Source organism: Cucurbita pepo, chromosome 5, assembly GCF_057944985.1.
Source record: "Cucurbita pepo subsp. pepo isolate OVF chromosome 5, ASM5794498v1, whole genome shotgun sequence".
NCBI lineage: Eukaryota > Viridiplantae > Streptophyta > Magnoliopsida > Cucurbitales > Cucurbitaceae > Cucurbita > Cucurbita pepo.
The window spans coordinates 4041328-4062771 of NC_141802.1; the positions used below are offsets into that span (position 1 = coordinate 4041328).

The 21444-nt window shown below is 35.5% G+C and overlaps 3 protein-coding genes across 3 annotated transcripts; 2 read left to right on the plus strand and 1 right to left on the minus strand.

Moving 5' to 3' along the window:
* Positions 1 to 1169: 1169 nt before the first annotated feature.
* LOC111796184 (BolA-like family protein) lies at positions 1170 to 5417 on the plus strand. Its single transcript, XM_023678928.2, has 3 exons — positions 1170 to 1601; positions 4212 to 4279; positions 5102 to 5417. Exons 1-3 carry the CDS (start codon positions 1296 to 1298, stop codon positions 5256 to 5258), a joined length of 531 nt encoding a protein of 176 aa, XP_023534696.2. The 5' UTR covers positions 1170 to 1295; the 3' UTR covers positions 5259 to 5417.
* Positions 5418 to 7731: 2314 nt separating this feature from the next.
* Positions 7732 to 16551, minus strand: LOC111795652 (DNA polymerase alpha-associated DNA helicase A). The gene is made up of 7 exons (XM_023678195.2): positions 15590 to 16551; positions 14910 to 15218; positions 14484 to 14767; positions 13322 to 14353; positions 12862 to 13030; positions 10058 to 10215; positions 7732 to 8173 (listed from the first exon to the last, which is right to left on the minus strand). The coding sequence occupies exons 1-7, from the start codon at positions 16290 to 16292 to the stop codon at positions 7931 to 7933; spliced, it is 2898 nt and encodes a 965-aa protein (XP_023533963.2). The 5' UTR covers positions 16293 to 16551; the 3' UTR covers positions 7732 to 7930.
* A 576-nt stretch (positions 16552 to 17127) lies between these two features.
* On the plus strand, positions 17128 to 20917 carry LOC111796222 (putative NADH dehydrogenase [ubiquinone] 1 alpha subcomplex subunit 12). Its single transcript, XM_023678979.2, has 5 exons — positions 17128 to 17317; positions 17790 to 17816; positions 18875 to 18969; positions 19977 to 20086; positions 20566 to 20917. Exons 1-5 carry the CDS (start codon positions 17229 to 17231, stop codon positions 20719 to 20721), a joined length of 477 nt encoding a protein of 158 aa, XP_023534747.1. The 5' UTR covers positions 17128 to 17228; the 3' UTR covers positions 20722 to 20917.
* The last annotated feature ends 527 nt before the right edge of the window (positions 20918 to 21444 follow it).

Sequence of the window (21444 nt, forward strand, 5' to 3'; positions counted from 1 at the left end):
TTTTTCCAGAAATAGAAAAATGGAAATAAATAAATAAATAAATAAATAAATAAAATCTCAAACTTCCACCATCGCACCCACATGCACATGCTCAACCTCATCCCAAGTTTTCAAAATTAATTATTGTATTTTATGTATAAAAAAAATCATAAATTTTCAAACGTCTCAAAAATACCTTAAATTTTAAATTTTTTTACCATCAATATATGGATGAAAATTATCTATCGACACTTTATAGGTTATCTATAAATATTTTAATATTATTTTAGAAAAGTTCGTGTGTATTTTTTAGTTTTTTTTTTTTTTTAATTAAAGGTGTTTTTCTTAGTTTTTAAATAAATTTTTAAAATATATATATAAGGATTTTTGAAAATTTAATGATATTTTTTTAACACTTTAAAAAGTTAAAGGTATTTTTTAAAACAAAATATTAATGGTTTAATTCTAAAATTAATGGTAAAAAAAAATTAAAAATATTTTTTTAATTTAAAAAAAAATTAAGAATATAATTGAAACTTTTAAAAATTTGTGTTTAATTTTTTATTTTGATGAATAATTTTATTAATTTAGCCCAACTAAATTACCGCAACTAATTCACTTTTAATCCTCGGTAAAATTTGATTTGTGTTGAAGGGTTAAAATATTTTATTGGATTAATTACGTATCAACTTTTAAACAATTTTTAATATTATAATCTAATTATATTTTCTAAACAAAAAAAAAAATAAAAGTATATGCATTTACTAAATAAATATAATTTAATAACTTTTGAGATAAATTATCTTTAGAGTTCAAATAGAGTGATATATATATATATATATATATATATATATATATATATATATATATATATATATATCATAAATAAAGAATACAAAAAAATATATATTTATATTATTTAAGTATAAACAAATGCCATCTTTTATTTTAAAATGCTTAAAACATTTGAAAAGATAAAATAATTTTATTGAGTTTTTAAAATGCTTTAAAATTATATTTACCAAAAGAAAAATAATTATATTAAAAAAAAAAAATCTATATATCAACTTGTTTTTGTCGATTTTTCGAATATTTGATGACGTTTTAAATATTTAATAATATTGCGGTTTTGTTAAAAAAAAAATAATAAATGTATTATTAAAATAATTGGTAAAGTCGAGGGTAAATTTATAACTCAGCCTGGGTGTTGAGCGTGTGCAGACCATACATCAAAGATCAACCAAGAACTCGGTAGAACAAACCAATCAAGTAAGAGCAGTTCGATCGATTCAGCCGCGGCTAAGACTTCGACGAGGATGATTAAGGCTCCGCAAGTCGCGTTCCGTCGGGTTCTTCCACTATTTGTTCACCGAAACGAACAGTGTTTTATTGTTTCCCAACAATTCACGACCAACTGTGTCCGCACCGCCGCCGTTTCCGCTGCAATCACTACAACAACCGCCACTGGCGTCTGTAGTAAGAGTAGTAATGTTTTGAAATTTAGCTATGTTAATGGAAGATTCTCAAATTGGGGTTCAAGTCGGAACATGTGTGTTAGAGCCACTCAAGTGAATGACTCTGGATCTATCGATTCCCCGCTTATGCAGTCAATGGAGAACAAGGTAGTATATTGATTATTATTATTATTTTTTTTATCGGTTTAGATTCATCTTTTTCTCGTTTTAGATAACTATTTAGATAACTATTGCGTATGCTCTTTGAGAAAATGCAGGGCAAGTTACTGAGCTAATTGAGAGTAATGGAATCTCCGAGTTGACTGTAGTTCAGAAATGTTTTCTGTAGGACATAGAGAAAGAACTTAACGGCGATTATGTGTGATGATTTCACTTAATGTTTTGTTTATGTTTTAACGTGTTGTTATTGTTGAAGGATGAAAGTCCCACATCGGCTAATTTAGGGAATTTAGGGAATGTTCATGGGTCTATAATCAAAGAATACTCTCTCCATTGGAATGAGGCCTCCAAAGCAAAGCCATGAGAGCTTATGCTCAAAGTGGACAATATCATACCATTGTGGAGAGTTGTGTTCGTCCAACAGTTATCAAACTTATGCATTTCCGTTTCTTTTCTGCAAATGCGTCATTGTTGCGGCTTTGATGTAGTTAGGGTTTCTCGTTTCAATATATAATATAGCAACCTGTTTAAGCCTAAGCTGAGCCGTGTTATTAGAAGGCGGGCCAAAGGCACAACTAGTTAACTAATTCATCCCGAGGTCTCCTGTGTTCAAACTGGCATATACAGAAATTGTTGGTATCAACCTTTATCATTCAAAGGAATCAAGTACCCTCTAACCATTGGTTCCAGGATGAGGGCCATTGCTGACGCAAAAGCCTTTCTAGGAAATCTAGGAATTCCGAGTGGTTGTTTGGACAATCAGTTACATTTATGTATCATCATTGCTTACATTGGTCTTGGCGCAAACAATTTTGAACAATCTACTAATTCATTATGTCTCTTTCCTTAAGCTCCCATGAAAATCATGAAGGCTTTGAAACAATTGATGAGAGTTTCATTTGGAACAGGAACGTCTATAATCTTGCTTCTCATCAGGCGAAGTGGAACTTGTCTTCCCTTCCCACTGTGTATGACGCTTTTGGATTGGGGTCCCTAAAATAGAGAAACAATGCTCTTCTCAAGAAGATGCAACTTTGGGGGAAGAGCCATGGCTACGGACTAGAAATCTTTTGGCTAGGTAAGTTGTCCAAAGGAAAAATATGGGGTAGGTCGTGGTGTGACATTGCTAGAGACATAGCCTTCTTTTAGTTCTTGTAGTTTAGAGTTGAAAATGGGTAGAGAATCTGTTTCTGGGAGGACAAGTGGTCTGACTTGGTTCTCTTAGCTCAGTTATTCTTCCATAATTATATGCTTTCTTAAAGAAAGGGTTTCTGCATCAAAATTTTGAAACTGGGACCAAAAAGCTTGGAATTTAGTTGCGAAGAGGTTTTTTCAACCAATACTTTGGTAGTTGGTTGGCCCTCCTCGAGAAACTCTTCATGGTCCATCTTGGGCTTCTCAAAGATAAAGCTTGTTGGTCCCTTGAATTGATGTGTACTTTCTCTTCCTAAAGCCTACTTGTTCGACTTTGAAGTTGAAATCCCTGTCAGTAAACCTTTTTTGGAATTTCAAGATTCCTAAACTGGTGAAGATGTTTCCGTGGTCCTTGCTTAACACTCGTGAAAAGCTAAAGGAAGTTCAATAATTGGGTTTTATCCCATTCACTATTTCCTCACTAAGAGGGTGAATCCATGGATCATCTCTTCCTTCATTGGTCCTGTACTTTGAGAGGTTGCTAGTATATTATGAATGAATATGGATTATCTCTTTGCCTCCCTAGAAATGTAGATGAATGGTGGAGGGTTGGGCAGGTTGTTATTTTAAAGGCAAGGCCAGATGTTACAGAGTTGTGCGGCTAGAGCTCTCCTTTGCATCTTATGGAAGGAAAGAAATCAAAGGCATTTAAAAAATAAACTGTTTTTATTCTTTTTGCAATAGTGCGCAACTTACTTCATGTGGTGTTCAAATAATAGTAAATTCTTTTGTAATTACTGTTAGTTGATGATTATCTGTGACTGGAAAGCTCTTCTTTTGTAGCTATTTGGGTGGGGTTCTGTCTACCCAGCCCTAAGCTGTTATTTTATGGCCTGGTTCTATTATATCTTTTTGTTTCTTATCGTTTCTTATCCAAGGAAAAAAAAAAGTTGTTTCTTATGGTGGGATGCTAAATTAAGGATTAGGAACATAAGTGGAGATAAAGTTTAGTTTACAACATATTGTGGATGGGTGTGTTGTTCAACTGCTCATGAATTGGTATTTGAGTGGCTTGGTAGAGTTTGTTTATTTATTCGGGTTTATTTGTTTTCCTGTTCTCCAACATTTCTTTATTTCTTATTGCACTCCTTTCATGTTTTGAAATGAGCTCCATTTCTTGACATTAACTTGCTGAAGGGGTTAGAACATTCAAATTTCAACTGTTCTAAAAGGGTTAAATTATAGAAATGTACAAGTAATTCATCATCTTACTTAAAAGCTGTGCAATCATAGTAATGAATATTTCTTGAAATTATTCTGGTAAAACCTATTTGAATAGAAGTTGTTATTTCTTTCTTGAGATTTTTCTTCCAATTTGTGGCTATTCTTTTCACATTTTCTTCATCTTTTTCAAGATGACTCAGTTTTTATTTATTGAGTTGACATTGCAAATTTCTTCATCAGATTAAGGAACAATTAGAAGCACAATCTGTCTCGGTAAAAGATGCTTATGGAGATGGGCGACATGTTAGGTGAGGACTTTTTCCCTATAATTGCTTTCTATGGTAGCATAGTGTAAGAAATTTGATTTATTAGAATGTCTTACTGATAAAATAGTTTATATACTTCAAAATATATATATATATATATATACATACACATATATACACACACACATATATATATACATATATACACACATATATATATACATATACACACATAGATATATATATACATATACACACACACATATATATATACATATACACACACGCGCGCGCACACGCACACATATATATATATCTTTTCTTCCACTTGTTCCGTAATCATGTTTGGGCTTCTTATAAAGCTTATACTCAAACACTCTTTTGGCATTTGTTTCTTGCCAAATCACAGATTATGGGTTCGCTTTTCTTCAAATCTCTGACTTTTCAAGTTTAAACTTTGCATTTTTCATAAATACGGCCCCTCTCCTTGGGTTGTTTGGAAACTCCCCCTCTTGTAAATGATCGTTGTTGCAAACTCGAGTATTCTCGGCCAATTGGATAGAGGCTTGAATTACCACCTCCACATGTTGAATTTGATTTTTTTTTTTTAATATGCTTATGTTCTTAAACTCCAGAGCCTCTAAGGCCAACTTCGCCCCCTACTAAATTGAGCAAATATCTCATCTCTAAATTGCCTACTTGAACAACTAGTGGTGCATTCTTCTCAAAAAAGTTCATTGGGGGCATATTGGTCGGGGGAATTCATGTAGGATTCACGTTATGGTGAAGTACAATTGATGTCACAAGCCATATCCAAAGAACTAGTCAAGTTCAATTGATTGCTGATGTTCATTTTGCTTGCAGCATTGATGTTGTTTCTTCTGCCTTCGAGGGACAAACAGCTGTTAATAGGCAGAGGATGGTGTACAAAGCTATTTGGGAGGAGCTACAGAGCACAGTCCATGCAGTGGATCAGATGACAACCAGAACACCCGCTGAAGCAGAAGCTCAGAACTCATAACTCTAAAAGTTTGTCCAACCCTTATCTTTGCCAATAAATGTCTTACAATTAAAGTATGCACTTATTATTCCCTTTCAGCAATTGATTAATGGCACAAATCTTATGTTCGATCTTTCATTCAAGATTGGTGGTCAAGGAATCAACCTGTGTTTTTTTTTACATGGTTATCCAAAACCTGTCTCCATGTTTTTTCCTTGAAATATCAAACATCAGCCTTATTAACTTAAAATATCATTCCCAGCCAAATCGTATTACCAGCTTGGTGGAAACTCTCTGTTGATCTGAACATTCCAGCTTTAAAACTTTCTTTGCCAGTGAATGCACCAGTTTCGGTTTCTTTCGATATGATCGTAGGCCACCTCCAGACCTGTAGCCATATTCTGACTTCGAAATATCTGTAAGATCTTGAATACCTTCCAACAAGTCTGACTCAACCCATAGAGGTAGACATCGAACATTCCTCAGCACCTTTAGACCTTCAAAAGTTTTCATTTCCAGAATTTTGGAAGGCCACTTCTAGACGTAGAGCCCATTTCAGCTAAGATTGAGCTCCCATAGCATTGGCGATCAAGCTAGCTATAGTTCCTGAAACCTTTATTCAATGGAGTTTCCAGTAGAAAGCAAATTGTGATTTTCAAGTGAAAATGTTGGTTTCTGCTTTCCCAAATCAATCTTCCATAAGATAGAAGCTAATGCTGTTTAACATGATATCAAAATAAGAATCCTTTGCATGTCATCTTCTTTTTAACTGATATTGATAGTCACTGGTTTGTTTTTGTCAGGTACTTTCGTCATCTAAGAAAGTACCTGACAAAAGAGACAAGATAAATTGGAAGTCCAACGCTCAGCCTGTGATCATATTTTTACCCTCCTCTCACCCTCCACACTGAATTTATTGTCTTTTTTTTTTTTTTTTTTTTTTTTTTTTTTGTTCAACCATAAAGTTTTTGGAACAACAATTCTAAACTAGATTGTGATTAGCATATATAGTTTTGAATACCTTACAAATATTCAAAGAAAGTTTCAAATACAAATTATACAGAACTCTAAAAATTTAAATAACCATTCACTTCAGTGGATTCCATGGCCACTTGCTAGACTTTTTTTTTTTTTTTTTTTTATGAAAAAATCCCAATCACAATTTTAATTTCATTATTAGGCTGAAGAGTGCATGTTGCGTGGGAAATCTTGATTCTTATTTTTAGAAAACTAAAAAAAAAAAAAAAAAAAGAAATTAAATCAAGGGAATACACATACCCCTAACACTATTTGATTTCCTTTAGCCAAATGCCTTTCCATCTCTCCCTCTCTGTCTCCGTAGGTTTTGTTCCTTCCTCTCTCTATCTTTCACTGCCAAGCTTTGCAGCATGTTGTCGTAGCGCGCATAGTGTCACAATCGCACTCTTGTGGTAGCGGGTGTGACAATTGCTTTAATCCAACGAACAAATCAGTCATGTGGAATTTAGACTTTGCGGATAATATTGGCATATGTTCGAGCATTCGGTCACGTTTGAGGGAAATGTTTTAAAAAAACATGAGTAAGAAAATACGTTGACAACAATTTTAAAGAAAGTTATAAGCTAAAATGAGTAAGCAAGAATAACTTTGATTTCCAATAACCTGGGTACGAACAATTGACAAGAGTCACATCCCCTATAGTAAATTTTAAGGCATTTTAGCCTTGACGGGTGTAGATATGATTTTGGTGACCGGACATACACCCTATTGACACAATAATAGCAAAGGTCTACCTATAACCTAAAAGCAAGTAAAATGAGTTTGGAACGGGCATGTGGTCATGTACAACACGCCCAATGCGCCCTAGACAAGCATGACCATGGCATCTGACGTAGAGCCACAGGCAACGCACTTTAGACAAATATGACCGTGAAACAGAACAGCAACCTCCATCGTTGCATGCTGTAACGATCTCTGCCGTCACTTGTCATCGTTGTCGACACAGGTTGCAACATCCAACATTCATCACCAGATTTATAATAACAAATTGCACAACTCAAGTAATGGAACATGATCATTCCATGAAATGGAATTAGTTCAACATCATTTACCTATGCACGACCAAAGTTGAGTGAAAAGCAACACTTCATCTTGTTTTTAGCAAGTTTCTGCTAAGTTGAATTAAGAGTCAGTTTTAGTTTCCACAACTCAAGTAATGGAATACTCAAAATCAAGTTACAAAATGACACAAGCCGTGCCAAGAAATGACAACTGACCACAAATGATAACTGACGACGAGAAGTGACCACAAATCTTTTAGAAAGTACAAACTAAACTAAGAAGAATTTCATTTTCACCTATTACATAAGTTCATGGCTTAATTCGTCAAATTAAATTTACTCACCTAGCTCCAAATACATGGGGTTAAATGTTATCATACAAAATTCGTTTAAAAAAATCCAACTCTACAAAATTCCTTCAAACAAACGACCACTTGGATCAATGCATTGACTCATTTCTGAATATCATGATGAGATTAAACAATGTTCATGTAAAAATGTATCATCACTATACTTTCAAAATTTATATACAAGTTACCAATAGTTTTGGGTGATTTTCTTTCCTAAGGCAAAAGGAATGCTGTACAATAATCAAGTATGGAACACAATTTTTCTTTCCTTCGCTTGAAAGCAAAGTTCAATGGTCACGCAATGCTAATTAATGGATGGCAACATTGGATTCATTCCAAGACCAGATCCTCCAAAATTACCTGGTTCTGCATGCTTGACTCTTCCAAAATAACGAATATGACGTAATAGCCTTGCCAAGAACGTATTTTGACAAATCGTCGAGCTATCACATACCAGTGCTATGTGTTTTCTTGCCCTAGTTATGGCCACGTTCATCCGTCGACTGTCTCCTAAAAATCCAACAGCTCCAAGATTGTTTGACCTTACCTGTTAGAATATGCAAAGAACATTATAAAAACTTTCCATTGTAAAAGCACTATTGACACCTTGAAGGCTCCATATATGACCCTTCATAAAAATTCAAATCAAGACAGATTTTTGCCATAAACATGATTTTGTGAAAAGAATGATAGGGCAGAACCATCCTGCAAGCGTGGAGAAGCCTCCATACAGTTACAATATACGATCAAACAAATATCCTTTAGCTTAGCAGTTGGAGCTAACAATTTTTTAAACTCCAATCAAACAATTTTTTTCTTTAATGCAGCTTCTGCTTGAGGTTTTTTACTTTCCAGCAGTCACGAATAGCTCATCATTTAGATCAAGCAGTGGCATAGAATTTTGATAGCTCTATACACAAAGGTAATGGAAGATTGTCTACTCTTTAGATGAGATCTAAGGAAGTGCTAGGTAAAGGGAAATAGGAGATAGAAACGGAAAGTAGTTACAGCAAATATAATGCTGGACCCATGTGACTAACTAGAATGAGAGTGTGTAAAACAGCTTTGAAAGGAAGAGTAAAGAGCAGTTTTGGGTAATTGACAAAACCACTACTTACTGTAGTGGTATCAAAATTTTGAATTCCTTAAATAAGATGGAGAGCAGAACCCAGGCAATGGGAGAAAAGCTTTTCAAAAATAAAAAATACAAGAGAAAATCTCTAGTGCCATTAGGACCCAGACGAAACTATTAGGGATGAATGCATTAGAGCCTGATGATGAGAAGCACATGGCAGTTGTGATGAAATAAATGAAGACGCCACACAATTCAAAATTGGTAAGAGAAGCTACACCGAGACAAGAAGACAGAGGAAAAGCTCCTATTGAACAAACGTCTGCTGAAGCGAAGGAGATGGTTACAGCTGATGAGAGAATTGGTGGATAACTGATCAGTTGATTGGAGCGTGAATGTTTAATGGAGAAGAGCCAGGTGTTTATCTGTTTAGAGCAGAGAGGTAATTCTAGGCAAAAAGAGGTAAAGATGATTGATGCAATAACAATTGCTGCAAGGAGAAGTGTTCTGCTTTCATGAGGAAGGCGAAAGACCATTCTGAAGCTAGGTGGATCTACATCACCAACTTTTGAGTCAGTTTAGACTGCATGGGAGGGAACATTATGTGAAATATTCCACGCCCATTGGACAACTGTGATGGTACGAGGATGTCGACAACATAAATTGAATGCTTTTTTGGAGAGTTTGTCAATGGGTCGAAGATAAAAATCTAGGCAGAAATAAGGATGCTACAATGAAACACCAGAAAATTGATTAGCTCACGCACATGAATATCCTTTATCCTCTCAAAGTTAATTCACCAATATAATACTAGCAGCAAAGCCTGTCCCGAAAATGGAAACTATTGTATCTGCCTTAATTCATTTGCCTGATCTCACTTTAGACTTGGTCTAAGCCTATTATGTAGTGAATTGAGAACATTCACACCAATAGTGGCTCATACAGAGAAGAGGCTAGAATTATTTGCAACCAACAAATGGAACTAGTACAACGGTTGGATATTGGGCAAGAAGATAAAGGGAAGGTAACAATATCCTATAGGTTCTCCAGAAAATGTTTTAAAGCCACGATTGTTGGAAAACATGTAATAAGCCCACTCAGGTACATATGGTTCTTTTTTTAAAAAGGAAATTCTCAGTACTGAGAATGGTTCTGCCTTGAAGAAGATACATGTAGCAGTCTCAAATAATGTGGATAAAATGAGTCAGCCAGAGCTAGCATTCCAATTATATCAGTGTCAATTAATAAGTGGAAGAGAGAAAAGATCAATAAAATGCCCATGTAGGTGTATCAGGGTGTAGACGTGTAATTCACACCCAGTCAGGAAAAAAAACGTGTTGCAAATCATATGTATCTTACCATTGATATGATTACTGCATCTGCCTCTCGGCCTTGGAAGCTATCAATAGTCGCTACCTCAATGCCAGCAGCTTCAGGAATTTCATCAAGCCTGTTCCTCAATAGCTGTACCTGAGCAACATAAGGAGACTGGACTGCAATTGCTCTTGGACTGACACCTGTAACAGATAATTTCAATAACATATCTTCCATGATTGTATCAATTAAATCACAGAAAAGTACATCCAAGGGACCAAGCTAAAGTTATCCTTATATATACACCAAACTTCATACAAGGATTGCAGGTATTCAAATATCGGAGGATTGCTACATATACACCAAACTTTAGTAATTAATCCTTGAGGGAAATTGAGGATCTTGGGGTTCTCTATTTCATAGTTTTTAATGTAAATGATATTTTATAAGATAAGAAACAAACTCATTCAGTTCTTATTAATAAAAAGGGTTTATACAAACAACACGAGGGGAGAGACATCAACCCAAGAAAAGCCAAGGTAACCAATAAAAAAAAAAAAATCGATTTAGTTAAAGTTAAAATGATTTAAAAAAAAAAAAAAAAAAAAAAAGATGACAATAAATATACCTCATTGTAAGATTACTAAGATTAACCTCAAGAAATCTTATGACAAAGCTAGTACCAGAAGTATGAGAGTATTAACTGGACTCATTGAAGTCCCTTCCGTAATGTGTCTCTTTTTAAGGAAATTTGACTACTTGATCCAACGGCAGGGAGTTTGCTACTTAAACTAAAGTGATTAGCTTCTCAGCCCAACTTGTTAGTTCAATGGCATCTTCATACTAGACCTCACAAGTATTCATTGCTCCACCTCCAGTTGCTTTTGAATAAGATAAACTGCATGGTATCCTTCTCCAAGCATATGCCGGATTTCTAATGGAAGCTTGGCAGCTATGAGGATTAAATATCTAAAGAGTCTAATAGTTTTCCTGCCCTTTGATCAAAACACCAGTCACTTAACTAAAATCAACTTCAGAAGTTCATGATCCACCGTTGCTGACTGCAGGACTACTTCAGTGAAGAGAGCAAATTTTGGGAAGTTTTACGAATGCAAATCTGTGATACATCATTCAACCCCAAAATCCCTAGGGTTTCTTAGCTGGAAACCATTATTGATTATCAATGAGATCAAAAGGATTGGGCAGGTATTCAATCTAAATATTTGATAAATTGTAGAATGGCCATCTCTCCTTATGATATTGGATTGTTCCTCCTTAATAAAGGCTGGAAAGAAGAATCTGATAGTCTCCTTGTTAATTTCACGTTCTATTAACTCCTCAACAAGTCGCAGATACATATTGCCCTTACATTTCTACCCTAGCTCAAGATTCCAATTAATTTAATTTTTTTCATTGGTCTCTAAGCCATGGCACAAAATCAATCCATGGATATGGGTGAAAGAGAAATCTGACGGTATTCTTGTATCTGAACTAATGCCCTTCTTACTTCAATTATAATGAAATCTAAGATTATGTATTTCTCAGTTGAACTCTCACTAGCAGGATAGAGTAACCTATTTTCACCATCTTCCATTTTTGGATAAGAATCTAGACAAATTTAACTGTAAAGGCTATTTAACCAGCTCTTTAATTATTATTATTTTTAATAAGAAGCCGAACTTTCATTGAGAAACATGAAAAAATATACACAGGCATACCAATAAATAATTATAAATGAATAACACCTAGCGCTTTTTAAATTATTCTTACCCACCTAATCTTCCAACATAAATTCAAAGCAAAAGCTAAGATTGTTTTTGCTAACCAAGCTATGGCTATTACTTGGGTTATATGGGTGAAAGGAACAGAAGTTTTGGCCATCCTATAATTTATTTGTGGCTATGTTAGGCATTTCCCATTCTTCCTTTCATTTCTTTTCCTTTTATATTTCTGTTTTTTGACATCTAGACTTTTTTTTTTATTAACCAGCTCCAGTTATTACAAAATAGAACGCCATTTTGTAAGCCAACCATGGCAAGCTTTGGAGTTAGATCTCATCTCTCCATTTTGTACCCCTTTGTTTTGGACATGTCATTTCTTATCATAATTACTCTTTCGTTGGAGAAAGAATATAGGATGTTCTCACAAAATATATTTCAAGATTTTATTAGTTTTCCAATGCTTCATTCCTTTGTTTTCTATGTTGTCAATCATACAGTTTTGAGTGACAAATCATACGGGTCCTAAACTGACATTTTTAAAACTTGACCTGATTTTGTTTATATGAAACAAATTTTGTATTAGAGTTGAATCTACAATTAGTTTCCATTCTTCAGATGCTACTTCATGCACATCCTTTAGATGTACATCGTTTATATTTTCAGTGTCAAAAAATGAATCATTTCTCAAACAACAATCTTCCCCATCAACATCATAGAGAAAATCAACCATCATGGGTTCACCTAGTGCCTATAAGGGCCTTGAGAAAATAAGAAGGAATTAGTTCGATCCATGGTGGTCATCTACCTAGGATCTAATATCCTACATGTCTCCATGTCAACAAACTATAGTAGGGTCAAGCTGTTGTCTGGTGAAGGTAGTCAAGATGCGTACAAATTGGAGAATATCAAAAATAGCCTATCTTCACTACAAAAAAAAAAAAAAAAAAAAAAAAAAAAAAAAAAAAAAAAAAAAAAAAAAAAAAAATCGAAAGCTTAGAGAGATTCAATCTTTTCAGTATCCCCACTAACATTCACCATACATCTATGTTTGTCATTTGCTTCCCTAATCTACTTATAATAGACACTATCACATAACATTATCGATATTGACATATAAAGAACACTTACCAGAATAAATCAATGAGCAGACATGTTGCACGACAATATCTGCCTCGCCTTCATTGTATAATGAGCCTGTACCAGCTCGATCTAAGTGCTCTTCACAACCAACTGACAAACTTCCATATGGCATTCTAGTGTCAAGCAACAGCAAGGGACACTGGGTTATCCATGTTGGCTGCATAAATAAAGAAGCTTACCATTAGAAGCTTCTCACAGACCTATCCATTACTTTGAAGGCTTTGGACTCATTTTTAGAACTAAATTTATCAACGTTGAGTCAAAATAGACTCTGCAATGTAACCTCAATTTCATACAGGTTACTGTAAGGGAACTAGTATCAAAATGGTAAGTCAAAAGATCTTCATGTTCTTAGAAATATAACTTAATAAATAATAACCTCCCCAACATGCATGTCTAGATTGGAATGCCAAAGTACACTACCGACAGTAATTTTGGAGAATGGTACCTTGACAAACGGAGAGTTTACAAGAAGATGAGAAGAGACTGTTGGTGAGGACTTCAACATTCCACCATACATTTCCTTTGAAGCCCAACTAGCTATTGCGTCATTCATCCGGTATTGTATTGTTAACATTTTGGTTAAAGCCCCCTGATGCAAGGTTGAAGCCCGCTCCAGCAATGATACTCCAAGACCACCTTCCAGGGCTTTTCTAGACAAAATCACAGGAGCAAGTTGGCATTGATCGCCTGCAAGAATACAACGGTGTCCCTGTAATATTGGAATCCAGCAAGCTGGCTCAATTGCCTGACCTGCCTCATCTATAACAACTAGATCAAATTTCTCCAGCGTCCGAATTAAAGGATCAGCCGCTCCAGTGTTGGTAGCAAGAACAACTTGGGCATTTGAAAGTACTTCCTTCACAGTTTCCTTCTCTTTCTTTTTTAATGTCTTCCCAAGCTGCTTCAGAAGCTGGCGTATGCCAGCAGCCAATGAATCGTCCTTTAAACAGTGTCTCAAGTCTTTCCTTAGGTCTGCCTTCTTCCTTTCAATATCTGTTCTAAAACTTGCAAGTTTAGTGTTGACAATTTCAGCCAAGGACTTGGATGCAACACTTGAAGATATCCGTGCCGGATTTCCTACCCTAACGATGTTTATCCCAATGTTTGAGAGTTTTTCAACCATGTTGTCAACAGCTGCATTAGTAGGTGCTGTTACAAGCACCCTTTCACCTTGTTGAACAGCAAGTGCAATAAGCTCCTTTAGCAGACCTGTCTTTCCAGTGCCAGGTGGCCCTTGGATTATCAATATCGGCCGCTTTTTATTCAAAGCAAACGAAATTGCTCCTTTTTGTGAATCATCAAAATCTCCATTGAGCACTATGTCATTCAGGTTGGTATGAGCTAGATCTATTAAGTTATTATCTTCCATCCACTTGACGTCTTCTTCATCGCCAAATAATGTAGCCACTACAGCAGAAGAAGGATTTTTCTTTCGCAAACCATTTTTCTGAAGCAACATTAAGGCTTCACAATTGCGCTGTAAATGAATCGATACTTGGTTCAGACATAGCAGTTTTCCTTGAATATAATCCCATGGAGAAAAATTGAAGATAACAATGCAGGACAAGTATATTTATTGAATCAAGCTACAAACATTCACCTAGTACCTCATAAGTGAGAGTGTCAGCTAACCCTGGAATACGATCAATACGCACGGACTTTCCAAAGAGCTTTGAAAAGGTAGGGTCACCATGACGAGATTCTAGAGCAACAGTGATGCTGCACCCATCATCCCCCAGATTGTTCACAAACCCTTGCATGCAAGAAGTTGCACCAGCACCCCTGCTATCGCAAACCCTCACACAAACCATATCTCCCGGCGAAAGGGTTGTAGGTGGTAATCTATGGTTTCCTTCAACTCTGAATAAGACTAAATGCATCCCCCCTAATCCTGAATACCAATAAAAGTTGATCATACGATTAAGGACTTCTCTCGAACTTTAGAGAATAAATATTGAAGTTGAGCTGAGTTCAGAATCTGAAGAAAAATAATTGATTGAATCGCTCTTATAAAATGAAATCATTAGATGGACCTGTAAACGTGCTAACTGCATTCAAATTGCATATCGTGTCACAGAGTTCTTGCTGTGCTTGGCCATGACTGACTAAGAACTCAATGGGTTTAGAATTATCCGAACCCTCATCTGGTGTAGGGACCGCATTCAACTCCTCTTGTGTAAACTCCAATTCGGAATCTCTCTCAATGCGAAGTAACTCAGACATGCGGTTTACAAACTCATCAATCCTGCTCTGTAAAGCCTTGGCCTTCTCCAGGTCCATCCCTAAAGCACCTTGGACAGCCTTCGGCTGGCTTATCTTACGTGCTATAGCTTTATGCTGAGCTGCAAATGCACCATGTCAGTTCCCAGTCAAGCAATTTGTTCCTAATCGAACAAAATATATATATATATATATATATATATATATATATATATATATATATATATATATATATATATATCTTTTTATGCATCCATTAGAAACACAGGATTTGAAATTCGTAACTTATATTTCAAAATGATTTGATAACGAAAAGTAAAATCTTGTTAGATGGTTACTTAGTGTTCCAATAGAATTCAATTTAATTCTTTACTTCAAGGAAACACTTAGAGATAAAAAAGAAGTCTACTAAAACAGATTAAAAAGCATCATTTTCTTGCAAGAAATGATATGTAACTTGGTACAGATATTACTTGGGAGTAAGAGAAGAAACCTGAATTAGCAAGCTCCTTGAGGAGCTTCCATGATTGAGTTTCGCGCCAATCTAGAATCAGCGACTTGCTTTGGAGATCTTGGAGGGCATCCCTGAGTTCCCTCTGGAAATGGTCAAAGAGAGTGGGATAGTGAGTAGAAGCTTTCAAACAGACGGCTTCAAGTCCAAGAGGCATAGGCACCGCATTCAGATACGGTTGGGCTTGAATCACAAAAGTAAGCCCCGGTCCCATCTGCTGCCGGAGCTCGGAGAAATCTCCGTTGACGTCCGCAGAAGCGAAATCAGAGGCCATTGCTTGCATGGCCTGCCCAATCCACTGAACTACACTCTTCCCCAGCTCCCTCCGCCCTAGAGGATCCCCGTTCTGATAGATACCATGCAAGTTAACCGCCCGATCACTCTTCTTCTTCCCTTCCTGTTCACCCAGAGGCGACCGCTTCGGTCGCGCCTTCGTCTCCGAACCGACTGAACCACTGGTACTGATGCTGATTCTAGCACCAGCAGATCGATTAGCAGTAGACGGAGAAGAAACCTCGAGAATATTGGGTTTCTTCACATTCTTCTTACTTTTGACAACACGAACCCTCTTCTGCGCTCCACTGGGATGATTAGCGTCATTAACAGTCTGAACAAACTGCTGGAAAGAAACAGTTACCGCCGTGTGATTCTGGCGAAACAACGGAATCGACGTTGGCGCATTCATCGCACCAACGCTCAAAATCGAAGAGAAAAACACTCAAAGAGAAGAAATCAATCGAAGTTGAAACAAGAAAACGTGAGGAAACCGTTGCATTACGTAGAAGCGGCGGAAAAATCTTCAAGACAAGACAATGGCGGACGGAAATGGGTTCTGCAAATTTAAGCCGCGCAGTGAATTTGAGGTGAGGAAGAGAAGAACACATCGACGATTCTTTCGACGAGAGATTTTCTTCGGGAGCTCGAAAGCGCCAGCGAGGTCGCTTTCGTGGCACTTATTTTTTGCCTAGTTGGAATTAATTAAAAAAATCCTTCGAAATCCCTACGCCATTAAATTATTATTTTTTTTATTCAAATCCAACATAAATAAATACTTTCTTTAATAATTATTAGCTTTTATTAATTAAATTATACTAAAATTAACCATAATTTGTATGGCCCTTTTAAATAAATTAAAATAAAGAATAATTAATTATATGAAAATATTGATAAAACTTGTGAATAGTGTAAACTATTTACAAAAATAAAATTAGAATATTAAATATTAAAATTTTAAAAATTATAATTATAATTTAATCCACGTAGATATATCTCTCTGTCAACGTGGGTATTGGCCAGTTCGTAATCAACGTGTTCAATTGCTGTACGGTCTTTCCCAACCAGAGGGAGGTGGCCACGTCATTCATTTTTATGCATTACGTGTAACGATTGAAAACGTGATTAACTTGTTGAGGGTAAATGTTAAAAATGGATTTACTATTATTATATTGGCAGTAACTTTTGGTATTTACGGTTTTACCCAAAAATTCCCATATCGCAAACCACGTCATCATCCACGTACATCTTCGTTCGATCTGGGAGCGGAATCAAGGCACCTGCTTGCTGAAGCTGAATAGAAAACGAAAATCGAGAGTCGAAAGCGCCGGAACTCCGAGGTAGAGAAATGGCGTCGGTGGTGCGGGGGATTGTGAAGTCGATCAAAGATAAAGGGATCGGCAGTTTCTGGAGAGAGCTCAAGGAAGAAGGCTACTTGTATTATTTTCCTGCCCTATTTTTCTTTTTGATCCGTGGTTTTTTTTTTTTTAAATCAAATCTCTTGAGGAATCTTAGGGTTTGTTACTTTAGAATAATTGTCAAGTTTGAATACGAATTCGTGCCATTTGTTTCTGTTATGCTTAATCAATGTGATGTGTTGGTGTTTCTCTGATTGTTCTGGAAAGGGTTGTTTTAGTGTTCAATCAGTATGGGTATTTCTTTCCTTACATTGGATGTTTCAGACGCCAATAGCTGCGTGAGAAATGCAAATTTTGTTGATTATATACTCTCTCTACGCTCTTAGAGGTAGCTACTTGTGATTGCTTTCGTAGAATTTGTATCGCCATGGAATGTGCTAGATGTTTTTCCACCTCTCTATGTACTTGGTTTTCACTGTTCAATATCGTCTCTGTTTCTAAAGCAATATTGAAAATTGGATTGCGCTAACCATTTTTGTTTAATGTTGCAGGAAATGCTTACCCGATGGAAACCTATTGTAAGTTAAATTTCCATAATATTGAGCTTTCCTTTGAAATGATTTATGATTAACATCCTCTCTTCCCTCCACACACGCACGTACCTGTTTAGAAAAGTCGTTGTCGCCTTCTTTCACATACTGTCTGTGCTAGTTCGTGGATGACCTAGATTGTGCCGACCATGATCACTCACTATAAGCTTGTGTCAAAGAATATCATCCTCCTTAAGAAATCTCCAAATTCATTTTGCCAGATGAGTCATTTTTTAGGTTACTAATTCGAAGACCACCCTTTTCCAACCAGTAAAGCGATCTCTTTCCCATTTAGTTGGTGACTTCCTCCACTGGGATCAGCCCCCTCTTCAGAAAACTATGATTAATTTGGCACTACCTTTTAAGACCATAGTGGGGGGAGAAAAGAAAAAGAACAAAAATGAAAGTTCTTATACAATGCTTCAGTGGGTCATTCGGGAGGTATTGTGATAACTGAAATCACAATGGTCTTCCAAAATAATATATTATGCTAATATACTCAAGAAAGAGAATATGATGTACAGACTTGCTAAACGGTCACTGGTCAGTTCATTCCACTTATAATGTAGGTCTGAAAATGCTTACAGGTTATGTTTTTCAATCTAAATTGCTGTATATTAAACCAATTCTCTCATTTGTATTTTGTGTTTCTCTTCTTGTGCGTGCCTTTTCTCTCTTGTCTAAGCTTTTTCTATTCCTTAAAATTTCCACAATATTAATATCTAATGTTTTTTAAATGAATGTAAATACACAAATGTTATATTTAAGTCTTGAGCTACTAAAAACTGTATTATCAATTAACTAAACCATGTACTGCAGTTTGTTCCTTGATTCAAATGATTTGTGCAATTATTTTATGATTTTCATGATACTTCTTGGAATTATCCATCCACAATATAACTTTGCACTTTAATTGACGCCAGCCTTTATTTTTGGGGGTCTCATTCATACACTGAATAATTTCCTTTCCTTGCAAACTATGCATTTTATTTGGTTTAGAGAGGCAATCTTAATCATCACTTATTCTGTTTATTTTGCTTATTCAGGCAAACCAAAATTCACAACATTGGTGCGACACTTGTGGGTGTTGATAAGTTTGGCAATAAATATTACCAGAAGCTCGATGAAGAGACTCAATATGGTATTTTTTTTCTGTCTAATTTGTTTTCATTGGAGTTTCACGATGTTACTACCTATACCTATTTTCTCTGGGTCAAGGTTAAGATACATAAACCATTGCTTAAGAAACTTACCATGTTAGGTTTATCTTTTGTCTGGTAGATTAAGTTGCAGGAATGTTTAAACGATAAATATTTTATATGCAGAGAAGGAATGTTTAATTGTTTAAAATTTTTACTCTTTTCTTTTAAAAACTTTGCCATCATATTGAACATTGTTAATTCAAACAGATTGATTATATATCTTGTTACAAACTCATGCAGTAGGTCTACATTCCCTTGCATTACATATAACTAGTTTTTGCTGTTCAAAACTCCCCAAGTCCTGTGCTACGTAAAAGGGGATTGTCGCTTCACGTTTTGGAGGAGATTTTGGTGAACTCTTGCTTTCGTGATAGAAGAGTCTTGTGGCAAGCTTGTTCTTTTGCTATTCTGTAAGGGTGTGGCTCGAGACGAGTAGGTTTTAGAGATGGAGAGGGCTTTGGAAGAGGTGTGGAGGGCTGTGAGCCTTAATGCGTCATTATGGTCGTCTGTAAATCAGTCCTTTTGTAATTATCAACTTGGGGAAGCATTTTGGATTGGAGTCCGTTCTAGTTGTTAGTTGAACTCCTTTTGCAGTCCTTTTGTTTGTATGCCCTTGAAAATTCTTTCTCCTCTCAATAAATGCTTAGTTACTTTGGGAAAAAAAAAACCCAATTCCTGCTAATAATATCTAGCTGATAAGAATCCAAGAAAATCTTACTGGAACCCTCAAAAGTAAAAGCAAGAAAGGAAGTTTGAAATATGTAGGATGAGGATGACGCATTTTATATATTGTCCATCAAATTCACACAGGCTTGTTTCATGTTTACGAAAGAATTTGTGAACATTATTAGAACTCTTAATACAATTTTTATCACTGGAAGTGTTCTTTAGCCTTCTCTTTTTTATTTTGGGGAAATCTGAGCTAGCGAATTTGCCATTTCTGTAGGAAGACACAGGTGGGTTGAATATGCAGAGAAGGGTCGATATAATGCTTCTCAGGTGCCACCCGAATGGCATGGCTGGCTCCACTACATTACTGATCAGACAGGAGACGAGGTAATTCCCCTATCCATAATAATAACAATGATAAGGCTATATGTATAAAACAAACCTTAGCCTTTTAGTAATTTCAATCGTCTTCTTTTAAAAAATTTCAATTCTGCTCGCAATGTATTAAAAAAACCTCAATTAGGTCCTATAATAATTTGTTGATTATAAGTTGATATATCATTTTAAAAATACACATGGACGTACTACTTGGATGTCACTTCGACACATAAAATTCAAATCTTCCAATCAACAAAATTTCTTTCTTTCATGTGGCATGCCCATGTGTCCAAGTAAAACAGTAATTTAATGATACATGAGTTTACCTTTAACAAATTTATATATAGCAAAACCTAATCTTTCAAGAAGAAATTAAGAGTTATATAAATTATTATAGACCATATGGTTTCTTTAGCCTAATAATAAAATAGGAGGAGTTTTTTTTTTCACCTTGCGATGTTGTGGTTGATATGAAAAATATTTTGCAGCTTCTGATGCTGAAACCCAGCAGGTATGGAATAGAACATAAGGAAAATTTCTCTGGCGAAGGTGAAGAACTTATCTACCATTCCAAAGGACATGCTCTTAATCCTGGACAGAGAGATTGGACTCGATACCAGTCATGGCAACCAACCAAGTCCTAAGTAATTTGTCTATCAATCCCTTTCTTCAATCTGGAAATCCTTGGGATATTTGGTTGTCTTGTTTCTTCTGAATAAGCGACTTGTTATCTTATGCAAGCTGTGAAACATTCATCTTGTTTTGCTGCACAACACATGCGATGAATTTTTCAGCATGTTTCTGATTTTTGAAATTTTTAACAAATTCATTGTTGTGCCATCTCCTTCGAAACTCTGTTCTTTTGTGCAATGTCTTAGCAACCACTGTGATAGAACAAGTAATTTGGTCTCTCAAAATTTTGATATCTGCATTTGGCTATAATGAAGATCATAGTCAAATTGTGATTTTCATGTATCTTCAAAGATTGCCTAGTTGATAGCCGGACCAATGCCCATTCATCAATTGGATATCCATCTTTGTTGTATTGGTTTGCAATGATTCTTTACTGCGTTGGAGTGGAAGATTCATCAGGCTCCATCAAAAGATGGTGAGTGGGATGAGAATTTTTAGAAGAGCCTAAAAGAATGATTCTCTTTTTTTTTTTTCCTTTTTTTTTGGTCAATCTTTCAAAATTAAAAAAAAAAAAAAAAAAACCTAAAAACACTTTCAGTTGAGATTGGGTTTTTTTTTTTTTTCTTTGGTGAACAATACTTTTAGTTTACTAAAAGATAGTCCTGAAATCTTCATGTTTGTTTGTATACTCAAAAAGTGATCTTGAAAATCTAAAATAGTTTATAATATATGAG

Excerpts from the sequence above, each read along its gene's own strand:
- LOC111796184 (XM_023678928.2), top strand. The coding sequence starts at position 1,296 with ATGATTAAGGCTCCGCAAGTCGCGTTCCGTCGGGTTCTTCCACTATTT. Across the intron at positions 1,602-4,211 it reads TGCAGTCAATGGAGAACAAG|ATTAAGGAACAATTAGAAGC; the intron begins GTAGTATATTGA and ends TTTCTTCATCAG. Across the intron at positions 4,280-5,101 it reads GGAGATGGGCGACATGTTAG|CATTGATGTTGTTTCTTCTG; the intron begins GTGAGGACTTTT and ends TTTTGCTTGCAG.
- LOC111796222 (XM_023678979.2), top strand. The coding sequence starts at position 17,229 with ATGGCGTCGGTGGTGCGGGGGATTGTGAAGTCGATCAAAGATAAAGGG. Across the intron at positions 17,318-17,789 it reads CTCAAGGAAGAAGGCTACTT|GAAATGCTTACCCGATGGAA; the intron begins GTATTATTTTCC and ends TTAATGTTGCAG. Across the intron at positions 18,970-19,976 it reads CGATGAAGAGACTCAATATG|GAAGACACAGGTGGGTTGAA; the intron begins GTATTTTTTTTC and ends CCATTTCTGTAG.
- LOC111795652 (XM_023678195.2), bottom strand. The coding sequence starts at position 16,292 with ATGAATGCGCCAACGTCGATTCCGTTGTTTCGCCAGAATCACACGGCG. Across the intron at positions 14,354-14,483 it reads CTGACACTCTCACTTATGAG|CGCAATTGTGAAGCCTTAAT; the intron begins GTACTAGGTGAA and ends ATTCATTTACAG. Across the intron at positions 13,031-13,321 it reads TAAACTCTCCGTTTGTCAAG|CCAACATGGATAACCCAGTG; the intron begins GTACCATTCTCC and ends TTATTTATGCAG.